The sequence below is a fragment of the Tamandua tetradactyla genome, chromosome 21 (genome assembly GCF_023851605.1).
Source record: "Tamandua tetradactyla isolate mTamTet1 chromosome 21, mTamTet1.pri, whole genome shotgun sequence".
Classification (NCBI taxonomy): Eukaryota; Metazoa; Chordata; class Mammalia; order Pilosa; family Myrmecophagidae; genus Tamandua; species Tamandua tetradactyla.
This window is the reverse complement of record NC_135347.1, coordinates 9,414,565-9,427,571: the sequence shown is the minus strand read 5'-3', so window position 1 is coordinate 9,427,571 and position 13,007 is coordinate 9,414,565. Positions and strand designations below refer to the sequence as shown.

At 37.1% G+C, this 13,007-nt stretch overlaps 1 protein-coding gene across 7 annotated transcripts in view; it reads left to right on the top strand.

Annotated features, from left to right (window-relative positions):
* Positions 1 to 8,036: 8,036 nt before the first annotated feature.
* DMXL1 (Dmx like 1) overlaps positions 8,037 to 13,007 on the top strand; it is a 232,644-nt gene continuing 227,673 nt past the window's right edge. For 4 of the 7 annotated variants that reach the window (XM_077138868.1, XM_077138867.1, XM_077138866.1 and 1 more), the window contains exon 1: positions 8,038 to 8,624. In XM_077138868.1, coding sequence (XP_076994983.1) covers positions 8,538 to 8,624 — 87 coding nt within the window. In that variant the 5' untranslated portion in view covers positions 8,038 to 8,537. Of the gene's footprint in view, positions 8,625 to 13,007 lie in introns of all 7 variants that reach the window. The other 3 variants (XM_077138870.1, XM_077138871.1, XM_077138874.1) reach the window with 1 other exon arrangement.

Sequence of the window (13,007 nt, the reverse complement as noted above, 5' to 3'; positions counted from 1 at the left end):
CTGTGTGGACCCATGCTAACTTTCAGAGCTGGAGAACCAAATCTGAGTTTCAGGTGTCACACAGACACTTAGGGCTATACAAAGAGTAAGAATTTAATGATAACAGATAATGATTACAATCTGAGCTTTAATTTTTATAATCATTTTTTTTTGTATGCTGTATACGGGGGTCACATTTCATTATTTTTCCATGCAAGTATCTTATTATCACAGCACCACTTGTTGAGTCTTGGTTTGCTTTTTTTGGGGGGGGGGGGAGTGCATGGACCAGGAATCAAACTCGGGTCTCCCCCATAGCAGAGATTTTGTTCTGTTTCAGTTTTACACATTTACCAGAGATATATTATTTAACAGATAAAATATAACATCTATATTTGTCCTGCCTTTCTTTTAACATTTAGGCTTGTTACAGATGGAACTCTGATCTATAACTGACCACATATACTTTTAAAGAGGTATTAGAGCAAAGCAGTGCAACTGACAATTTGGCTATTTCGATGATCTCCAGTCTTTTAAGAATAACTAAAACTATGACTACTAACAGCATACCATTGCTTAACATCATACAGGTCAGTATCAGGATATAACATGGACAGTGAAAACATTGTCAAATTTTTAGAAATTTATACAATCTCTAAATATATGAATGACATTTTACCTCTACAAATTTAAACAGCAACCGGACAGAAAATACCTTTTAGCCACTGTAATAGTTCCCAAACACCTCCTATGCAATAGGTTAAACTATATTAGCACCTTACTTATACAAGGTGAAAGAACAAATTATTTGCGACTGCTTTTCCCTTAACAGTGAGAAGACTTGTCTTCTGAAATAAAGGATAATACCTACATAAACATTAACAAGGCTATTATCCTGATGTCCATTTTATTTTTATTTATTTATTTATTTGGCATGGGCAGCACCGGGAATTGAAGCTGGGTCTCCAGCATGGCAGGTGAGAATTCTTTCACTGAGCCAATGTCACACCACCCCCATTTGATTTTAACAGGAAGATAACTAAAGTTTTCTATGAATACTTAGCTTAACACAAAAGCTTTCTTTTTAAAAATATATGATACACAAAGCTTTTGAACTTACATATTTCCTTCCAAAAACAGTATTCATTAAGGGTGACAGAGACAGAAGTACTACAAAATGATGTAAGAAGGGAGAAATTTGTGCTTGGGTTTGGAATACTTTATACTTTACACTCAGAACACACAAATGATTACTTCATAATATATCTAAAATCTCTCATTCCAATTCAGCACTATCTTCAGAGGTCAAAAATGCCCCAGGTTTTAAATATAATCAGCATTTTTATATTTAAGGGATTTATATCCAGAAAAAAATTCAAATTTTTTCAACATTATTCCCACCTCCTAAATAATGCCAGGAATGTGTTAATTCACAAAATTAAGTTATAGTTTCTAATAACTAGTTCAAAGTTCTATTTGTTTAAATGCTACCCTTATTTAAAAGTCTTACACATGCCATCTCTTCATAAGGATTTCTTAGGTCATTCTTTACCTATCTGCTTTTTAAATTCTTCCAGTATTTTTATTCCTTTGTTACCACTGTTTTATAATGCCTTAGTACATAAATATTCTAACTAGCATATAAACTCTTTGAGGCTAAGACTCATTTATTTTTTATTTATTCTTTTTTATTTGACATTTAAAAAGCTACTACAAACGCAAATTCTTACACATACTGAGGTAACAAATGATCAAGTAACAAAAATCAAGATACCCTGAAATCAAGGTAATCAAGGTGTGCTGGTTTGAAAGGATATATGCCCCCTAAGAAAAGCCATGTTTTGATATAAATCCCATTTCTTAAAGGTAGAATAATCCTTATTCAATACTGTATATATGAAACTGTAATGAGATCATCTCCCTGGTTGATGTGATTTAGTCAAGAGTGGTTGTTAAACTGGATTAGGTGATGTCATGTCTCCACCCATTTGAGTGGGTCTTGATTAGTTTCTGAAGTCCTATAAAAGAGGAAACATTTTGGAGAATGAGAGACTCAGAGAGGGCAGAGGATGCTGCAGCACCATGAAGCAGAGAGTCCACCAGCCAGTGACCTTTGGAGATGAAGAAGGAAAACGCCTCCCGGGGAGCTTCAAGAAATAGGAAGCCAGGAGAGAAAGCTAGCAGATGACACTGTATTCACCATGTGCCCTTCCAGCTGAGAGAGAAGCCCTGACTGTGTTCGCCATATGCCGTCTCACTTGAGAGAGAGACCCTGAACTTCGTCGGCCTTCTTGAACCAAGGTATCTTTCCCTGGATGCCTTTGATTGGACATTTCTATAGACTTGTTTTAATTGGGACATTTTCTTGGCCTTAGATCTGTAAACTAGCAACTCATTAAATTCCCTATTTAAAAAGCCATTCCGTTTCTGGTATATTGCATTCCAGCAGCTAGCAAACTAGAACACAAGGTTATAAAAAAATCCACTTATATTTCTTACTAAATTTACCAATTTCTTAAATAGGGTATATTCAAAGCATCAGCATATTTTAAATTATACTTTATGCATTATTATTACCAGGTATGTTGCTCAGTTTATGTAACTTAACCTATCTAGTTAGGTTATTTTAAGAGGAATTTTGAGAATGTATTTATAATACTAGCTTATTTTTTAGTAAGCTTATGTACAGATTTAGGGAGAACACATCCAAGCAGAATAAAATTGCATTTGTTCAACTCAAAATTTAGCATAAAATTCCTTTTATCAGAGGTTGAAAAAAATTTCTTTGTTTTCACAATATCTTAAAATACAAACGATTTTGATCATGATGATGAATGTACAACTATGTGATGATATTGTGAGTTATTGATTACATATCAAGAATGGAATGATCATATGGTAAGAATGTTTGTGTTTGTATGTGGTTATGTTTAATAAATAAATGAATAATTGAAAAAAAATATATAAAGTCATGAAAATGAAAAAAAAAATGGATATCTCTTTTAGTCTCCAGTATTTTAGAGCAGCTAGAAGTAAAAAAAATTGTGGAATTTTAAGCTGTGCTTTGGAATTTATAGCTTTTTCATATACATGTTATTTTTCACAAAAAAAGAAGGGAAAAAAGGTCAATTGTGATGATAAAAAATACTTAAGCCCTCCAGCCTCCTATATTCTGGAGCAGCTAGAATGAAAAATATGAGAGAATCATATGGTAGCCCATGACAAACTCTGGGACCTGTCCTGTAACTACTTGTTGGAGAATGCTTTGAAAACTATTGCTTTTTTATTTCTTTGCATTGTATATATGTTATACTATACAATAAAAAAAGGTAAACATAAAAAAATTAAAAAATACAATTTTAAAAGTTCATTGACTATCAAGTTCTGGAAAATAAGCTGCAATTGTTTAATTTGTCCCAAGTCTAAATTCAGGGAAAACTTTTCTAGATCTCTCAGAGATCTTTCATTTTATTTACTGAAATTTGATAAATAGATTTTATTCAGTTAGTCCTATCCCAAGGCTATTCATATTTTAATAATAACCTGATTACTAAAGTTACCATTGCAAAGGTATTACCAGAAAAAATAATATTAATAAACATACCCTATTCTGTAGTATTTTTTATGGTTAGCATTTTTATTCTCCAGGCCCAGTAAAAAAAAAAAAAAGAATTCTAAACCACACCTCGCCATATCTTTCTCACCCATAACTGCTTTAGGTGGATGGGCCTTACAGCAGGGATAGGTTGTGCAGACAGAAAGATATCAGGCTTGCTGGGTTTGAAAGTTTTAGGTGAGGGCCATGGAATTTTGAGAGTTCCTATGCTCTTCTTCTAGCTATTTCCAATTATTAGATTTATTTTACTGAGAGTTGTGATCAGGACCATTGCTTTTTCCAGAGGCAGCCCTTTGGCAGTCTGCTGCCTTAAGAAATTCCAGGGATGGTTTCTTTCTAATGTTCCTGTGTGTTTACAATAAGTACAAAATTGAATCTTGCCATTCAGACAGTTTTTTTTTTCTCTTATTACCCTTTTACTTCAGAAGTACCAATTTATATACTTATATCAAGCTCTAATTATTTCTAAGCAGTTCAAATAGAGCTCTTTAAGAATTTTCTTATTAATTTGCTATTACCATCTGGAGGTATAAGAATATACGTTGAAAATGCATATAGACACAAATAGGAAATTAGTCAGTTAAAAACGGAAACACAGAAATACTTTCGAGAGCAACAAATAAAGGGTTGAATATAGTATTTTCATTTTAAATCATACTGAGACAAGATTATGTTACAGAAATACAACTTTTTTTTATAGACTCAACCATATTTTTTTTCAATTTTCAATACAGCCCAAAGGTTTCCTTTTTAAAAAAATTCCCATAATCAGTAACCAGTTAGGAACATTTAACCAATACAAATGCGGAAGCACACCAATTAATAACTAGACTGAACACACTAGCTATCAAACAGGCATTAAATGCTTAACACACCGATTAACAATAAAACATCAACCCTTACTATACCCAGGTAACACTCTAGCTAGCATTTAAACAGGCTTACTTAACTTCATTAAATAGCAATTAATTGTTGGAGTCCTCATTTTTTAGGAGTATAGTCAACAGACAAATTCAGGCCAGGGCCTCAAACCTTGTACAGAACACACACTGAACACATCAATAAACAATTAAACAGACATAAAACACTTATTACACCAATTTAACAATTAACCAATACCTAGGTAACATAGGCTAACACTTAAACAGGCCTCTTAATTTCTTTAAACACTAGTTAATGTTGGACTAGGTCAGGGCTTCAAACCCTGCCCAGTACGGTACCCCAAATCAGAAGGTGTAGAGGTCAGAGCAAAGGGGATTGACCTGGAAGCATGACCCAGGCCTAGGTCAGGTGGATTCACTGCCTATTTACTCCCTGCTCCACTTTTACCCTGATGACGCACTCCTCCAGTCAGATGTCCGGACCTGGAACTGGAAATGGCTTCTCTCTTTGAAGCTTTCTTAAGGTGCCAAAAGCCTCTGGAGAGTCAGCAGGACAGAGAAACCCCGGTTGCTGTGTCTCTAGACTGAATTTAGTCCAGCAGCTGCAAAAGGATCAGCCACCCAGCCTACGTGCTCTGCTGGGGCTCCAGAGATTCAGGCATTTGTCCCGGAGGGTCACCAAATTGTTATAGGACAAAGACCATGGATTCTTCTACCCAACGCACTCAATAACCAATTCCTGAGACACCAGGGTTTCAAAGAGAGAAATAGTTTATTATGCATGTAGTAGGAGAGCAGATGGCCTAGCCACCCAAAATCTATTTCTATAGCTTGTTTTTTATATGTCAAAATTGTTTGCATTTTTTTTTTCAGTAAACTTGAGTGGTCATGGCTTCAGAACTTTTCATTGCAGTGGAGAAAAAGTAAGTTACAAGCATTTAGCTATTTCATCAAGACAGTTCATCTGCAGTACATCAAAGCTAGGGCATTTATATGGAGTCAGTAACTACAATGCAATTTATAAGGAGCTGAGTTGGGGTAGGGAATGAAGAAAATGGTTAATTGGTACAGAGTTTCTGTTTGGAGTGATGGAAAAGTTTTGATAGTGGCAAATGGTGATAGCAGCAAAACATTTTGAATGCAATTAACACCAGTGATTGTACATTTGAAAATGGCTGAAAGTGGAAATTTTAGGTCATATATATATTACCAGAATAAAAAAACCATAGAACTGTATAATACAATGAACCCTAATGTACTACAGATTGTAGTAATTAGTATAATTATAATAATACTGGCTCATCAACTGTAACCAAGCTACCATATCAATGCAATGTGTTATTATTAGGAAAAACTGTATGACCTAGATACATAGAAACTCTGTACTTCCTGCATGATTCTGTAAATCTACAACTTCTCTAATAAAAAAATGTTGAAAAAGATAGGTCATTCAATTTAATGGGCAATTTCATAAGGTAATAGAAGTATTTCCGATGACTAACAGACAAATGAATTCTCCTGCTTCTCATTTGCTATTCTTGTTTCATAGTTTTAAATACAGTCTGAAATGAGCTCAGCACATTTGTGGCAGTCAAATTCCTCTGGAAAGTTTGATTTGAACTGAGATTTGACATTGACAGGAAAATCTTAGAATGAGGATATGTCAAACGGTTAGGTTTATTTTTTATTTAACTCATTTAATCCCCATGATAACCATATGAGGAAAGTCTCCTATTTTTCCACTTTATAGATGAGGAAAGTAAACCATAGAGAGATTAAGAAACTTGTCCAACTGAGTTGTTAGGCCAGGATTTAAACTCTAACAGTCCATCTCAAGAGCTTACAGTCACAGGCTGAAGGAATTAAATTAAAAACTAACAGATGTGCAGAGTTACAGAAATGGCAATGATACGGAAACTATTGATAATCAATTTAATCTCTAATTTTACTAATGAGGAAAATAAGCCTTAAAGAGACTTTTACAAGTTTGCACAGCTGAGAATCAAGACTAGAAGTGATCTAAGTACTAGGTTAATTAATTTCTTTTATTCTGCTACACTGCATGCCCTTCAAAACCAAAACTCGGCAGAACAGAACGAGTCAACATGTTAAACTATCAGCCCTTCACAAAATTTAACTATGTGGGATCCACACAAGCATGTAGGAAAAACCCTTTGGGTCAAAAATATAAAGCCATCTTAAACAGAATTTGAAATAGTTAAAAAAAGAACACATTTAACTGAATGTCTATTAAACTTCAATACAATCGTTTTAAAACGGCAAATTAAGTTTAAATCTCTCATTATTATTGAGACTGGAACAAATAAAGGAATTCGTTTAATCTTTCAATAAAAAAATGGGAGATGGTTCACAAACCTGTGTTTTAAAAACTTTTATAAACTAAAACAAGGTAAATGTACATTGTGAAAAAAACATAGGAAAAAAATAAGCAAAAGAAAAAAAAATTACTAGTAATCCTCCTCCCACCGAAGAATTAATTTCAAGCCTTTAGAGCAGAGAAAAGTATACAAAAAAAAAAACAAACAATTAAGTAATTTAAAAAATCCTTTAGGTGATGAGCTCCTATTTACATTCATTCATTTAACAGTTATCAGACAGCTAAACTGGGACTGGCATTGTGCCTGATCCTTCGGATACAGAGAGGAACAAGGCAGTTTTTGTTCCTCCAAAAGCTTACAGTCCATGGTAAGAGAGACATAAACGGAGGCTGATCAATAATAACATGAAACTGTTGTCAGCATAAAACAACGTGGTTAAAATGGAAAATTTCATATGGTAAATAAGAAATATATAAAAATACATGAAATATATTTAAAAAATATATATATATATAAAAATACGAGACCTAAATCTCAGTTGGTAGCGGTGACATAGGTCATCGTAGAACTTTGTAATTTTCTAAAATAAACGTTCATCATGCGGCTAGCGCAGTATCACTTCAGCCCTATTTCAAAAAGTATGCCAAGATAAACCTGGGTGTGAAAATTTTCACTTTAGTATTTATTAAACGCTCATGCCTTTCAAAATTAGCTGGTTCAGCGAACGGGCAATGAGTGTGGAGCACAGCGACTCAAACCCCAGCAGAAGCACTCGGCGCTCTGCTTACGCTCTTGCGCTGTCAACTCACACTCCCCGGCGCCGAGGGACGCGGTGCACGCTGGGACTTGTAGTCTCTAATCAAGTCCAAAGAAACCGCAACTACACTTACAATGCACTTTTCCCTTTTAAACTTTCTGGCCCAACAATCTCATTTAAACACTAACCTAAAGTATATCTTGATAAATCCCACCTCATTCTAATGTCGTAAAGCTTTTGCTAGGCTCCTTCTTTCAACACTCAGACGGAAAGTCATCTCCCCTTACAAGCCTCAAAGAAATTGGTCTATCCTCACTTGTGGGCGGGTCCTACGTGGACTAGCGCTCGGGATTGGCCAGTTTCTGACTAGGCGGTGTTCTCTTATCCAGTAACTAGTATCTATACTGCGTTGAAAAAAATGAGTCCTCCGCAGTCTGCTTCCTCGCCGCAGGAAGTCTCGCGATATTTTTGCCGGCGGGACCTAGAGACGCGTAGTGAGCAACCGAGGCCCGTGGGGGTAGCGAACGCCGAAGCCGGGAGGGGACAGGTCAAGAAGGGAGGGCGAGCGCGTGCCGCCTGCGCCACTTCGGTGCTCCAGGCAGGCTTTCCTGAGCCCGGAAGAAATTTTGTAGTCCGCGCTGTCCTTCCGGCCGGTGAGTCGGCCCTGGGTCGCTCGCTGTCTGTGACTCGATTCCGAGCCACACCTGGGACGCGCGGGCCGTGACAGGTGCGCCGAGAAGCGCGGCGCCCCTCCCGCTCGCCGGCCCGCCGCCTCCGGGCCTCGCCTGCCAGGGCTCGGGATGAGCCGCGGGCTCCTGCTCAGCGGCTCTGGCTCCTGGCGCCCGTCGCTGCTGCTCCCGCCACCGAAGAGCGGCCGCCGCCCCTAAGGGAAGAAGAGAGAGAAGGGGCCGCTGACGCCGGGCATGAGCTGGACGCAGCGTCCGCTGCGGGAGTGAGGCGCCGACATGAACCTGCACCAGGTGCTGACTGGAGCGGTCAACCCCGGCGATCACTGCTTCTCTGTGGGCAGCATCGGCGACCAGCGTTTCACGGTGAGTGAGTGAGGCTCCCGCGTCTCCGTGGCGGGTCCGCACCCCTCAGCCGGGAGGGCCCGACCCGGAATGTTGGGCAGAGGCGGCGAGCGCCCCGCCGCCCCCACCCGGTGCCCACCGTCCCCGCGGAGGTTCCCCGCCGCCCCGGGCCGGCTGTTGGGGCCTCTGGAATGAAGAGGGCAAAAACGTTTCCGTCTGTGACAGGGCCTGAACTCGGAACTCAGAATGTCTTGTAGGATTTTTAAAGTTTTTGACCTGACTTCCTTCGGCCGTAGTGGTTTGCCAAAGTCGTTTGTCCGTCAGTCTTTCAGTAACCTGTTGGGGCTTATCGTTACTCCACTCCATACTCCCGAATTGTCAGGTTTATATATATCTGCGATTGGTTTCATTTTTGATTGATACGTGAAGTATCTTTGTGGGTAAACAAGAGGGCTTTAAGACAGTTGTTTGCCGTCAACATCTAGCGCTGAGAAGGGAAAAAAAGTGAAAATGCTGCATTCCGTTTTCTTCAAACTCATTGAAAAATAACTTTGGAAAGAAAATGTCTTTCATGGATAACTTGCTACTAGCCTCCTTTGCATTCCATATGTAATAGTCTCGTGATTCTGGGAAATTTTTTTTCCCCAGATTTTCATATTCATTTCTAAAAATTGCACTGCTGTTTTTCAGCATCAGTCCTTTTTTGCTATGGAGTCTGATTTCCGGGCTAAGATGTACTGAAATTGACTTGCTTTACGTTGGTCCTCCCCAGTTATTGGGAAAAAAGAGGGCCCCAAACTTGTGTATACTTATACAGTATAGTGACATTTTCTGCCTTAACTATTGACAGAAATAATAATTTGAAACTAAGTATTGCACATGCTACCTTTTATGTAAACGTATTAATAATGACGATTTTATGCTGCAACTTCTTTAGTTACCTTTTTAGTTGTGATTAAAAGTAAAAATTTTACATAAGTAAGTAAAACAAGGTAAACAGCTTAACAGAGTACCAAATTTAGGAGTCCTATTTTTTTTTTTAATCTTACTGTCAACATTTTGATTGTTTTGTGGCCTCGTCAATCAGAATAAATTACAGTCAGCATTTAATATGGTATAGACATTTAATGCCTAAATTACACTTTTAGAGCTGTGCCAACTAAGCACTTTATTTCCATATAGAGACCATGCCTTTCCCATGAAGGGCAGTCACTGATCCATGGCTTCTTCCTGGCAGTTGAAGAGATTTTAAACCTAAATGTTTATGTAATCTGAATACCCCCTAGAAGAAGAATGAAGTTCTGAGGGTAGCTCTTGTGGGTGGTCATTGCTCTCTGCTCTTCTATTTAAATCGTGGAAACAGACACATTCTAAGGTTTTCCTAGTGGGAGATGATACAACAGTGATATTGTTTTCTTATCATCTCCTAAAGTTGTAGGAATGCTTTTCTCCGATGTAAATTGTAAGAACTTTTTCTAAGGTGTTCGGAATCTGGGTAAGCACTGGTGTGTGCCTCAGAGTATGTAATATGCTGACCTATTTATACATACCTGGATGTGCCCCTCTGTAAAATTTTATTGAATGCCTCCGTGTTACTTTTATGGGGAGGTGAGTTAATATGCCAAGGATTAAATGACTATCTTGTGTTATCATGTAATTTGTTGCTCAGTTCTACTGAATTTTGAAGTCCACTTCTTTAGACCAGGCTCTGCTCACCTCCCACCAAGTCTACTGCAAATTTCTTTCAGATCTCTGAAAAACATTCCAATAACAAGATGAAGATATTTTTTGTTTAATGTAAAGAGACGATAACTTTCTTTAATTTTGGTGATGGTTTAAGGATTAGCAGTCATCTTTCTACTTTGCCAGTCCATCTCTGACTCAATGTTGACTTTTACAAATTTAAGTGACTTGTGCTCAGTTCCTGGACACTATATAATAACCCTTAAGTTTATCTCTCTTGCCGTGCTGGGTGTTTTCTTTTTTTCCTTTTCATGTTGAAAAGCAGAGTCTACTTATTCCTTGAGTTTTGTTTTTAACCTCTTGATTCTGACTGCTCTTTCTTTGAAAGGAAGAGAGCAAACATTAATGACAGATCGTATGTAAAGACTTAAAAGTCTCCCTAAATTCCACTTTTACTCTGGATAAGGAAATGAATCTTTGTTTCTCAGATCCCCCTGGAAAATTCTTTTGCAAAACCCTCCTGGTGCTTTTATGCCTTCACTAAAAACAGTCCTGTGATTTTTTAAAAAGAAATTTTTATTGATAAATCTTAACATAGAAACAATCCATACATGGTGTACAATCATTGGTTCACAATCTCATCACAAAATTGTGTATTCATCACCACAATCATTTTTTTAGAACATTTACATCACTTCAGAAAAAGAAAGGAAAAGAAAAAACTCATGCATACCATATGCCTTACCCCTCCCTCTCATTGACCACTAGTATTTCTATCTACCCAATTTATTTTAACCATTTTCCCCGCTATTATATGTTTATTTTTTATCCATATTTTTTACTCATCTTTCCATATCCTAGCTAAAAGGAGCATCAGACACAAGGTTTCACAGTCACACAGTCACATTGTAAAAGCTATATTATTATGCAATCATCTTCAAGAATCACGGCTGCTGGAACACAGCTCAGCAATTTCAGGTACTTTCCTCTAGCCACTCCAATAAACCATAAACTATAGAGGTTTTATTATATAAATTTATATTATATAAAAAATATATATATATTAATGCATAAGGATAATCTCCAGGATAACCTCTTCACTCTGTTTGAAATCTTTCAATCACTGAAACTTTATTTTGTCTCATTTCTCTCTTCCCCCTTTTGTTCAAAAAGGCTTTTCTCAACACTGTGGTGCCAGGTCCCAGCTCATCCCTGGATTTCTGTCCCGCATTGCCAGGGAAATTTACACCCCTGGGAGTTATGTGCCACGAGGTGAGGCGGGAAGGGCAGTCAGTTCCCTTACTGCATCAGCTTGGAGGGAGTGGCCACGTCTGAGCAACAAAAGAGGTTCTCTGGGGGTGACTCTTAGGCATATTTTTTTTGGAACTTTTAAAATTGTGTAATATCACATATATACAAAGCAAAGAAAGAAAAAAGCAATAGTTTTCAAAGCACTGTTTGAAAATCCACATTTGTCATGGACTGCCATACCATCATATCAGATTTTTCCTTCTAACTTCTCCAGAACATTGAAGGTTAGAAGGAATATTTTTTTATCATCACAATTGACTTTTTTTTTTCTTTTTTGTGAAAAATAGCATATATACAAAAAAGCAATAGATACCAGCGCATAGTGCAACAATTAGTTGTAGAACAGATTTCAGAGTTTGGTATGGCTTACAATTCCATAATTTTAGGTTTTTATTTATAGCTGCTCTAAGGTGCTGAAGATTAAAAGAAATATCAATATGATTCAGCAGTCACACTCTTAGGCATAATTTTAAGTAGGCTTAGCCTATCCTTTGCAGTATTAAGTTTCATCGGGGCAGATCCCAAGATCGAAAGTCCTGTGATGTTTTTTTCTTTTTTGGGGGGGTGCATGGTTCGGGAAACAGTGTCCTGTGATTTTAATCCCTCCCTCTGCATGTTTGCACGGAAATCACTAGGTTTTTGCTTTGAAAAATGATAGGAAATGAAATCCTGTTTTGATAAGTTTTAAACTGAATGCCAGTTCTCATAGATTCTAAATTTTAAAATATGCAATTTCTGACACAGGTTTGTATATCTAAGTGTTAGATACTCTTTTTTTTACTACTTAAACTGGCATCAAACTATTTTGACTCTCTTCTTTTCTTACTGAGAAAGCTTTTTTCCTTTAACATTTTATTATGAAACTTATTTAACTTATTTGAAATTATTCGAACATACAGGACCATAACAAAAATAACATAGACCCATACAGAGAACTCCAGCATATCTCTGCCCACCCCGACACTCCCAGACACCATATTTGTGATATCCTTCAATCTATCCATCTGTCAGTCAATCCATTTTCTGAATACTTGAGTATAAGTTGTATCCGTCATGCTTCCTGAACACTTAATGTTGCCAAACACATTTCCTAAGGACAAGGGTATTCACTTATGTAACCAGTTTAAGTGCATTTATGAAGTTCAAGCAATTTAACATTGATACAAAGCTTATGGTCTATATTCCTTTTTTTTTTTCCTGTGTCCCAGTAATATCCCTGTGAGCCTTTTCTCCTTCTTTGTTGAATCCCATTCAGGATCGTGTATTGCATTTAATTGTCATTTTCATTTATTGTGTTTTTAGTTGCTCTTTTTTTTGGTGTTAATATACATAGAATTCAAACTTTCTAATCTCACATTTTCTCCGCCCTCTTATTAAATCCGGTCTGGGATCATGTATTGCATTTAATTG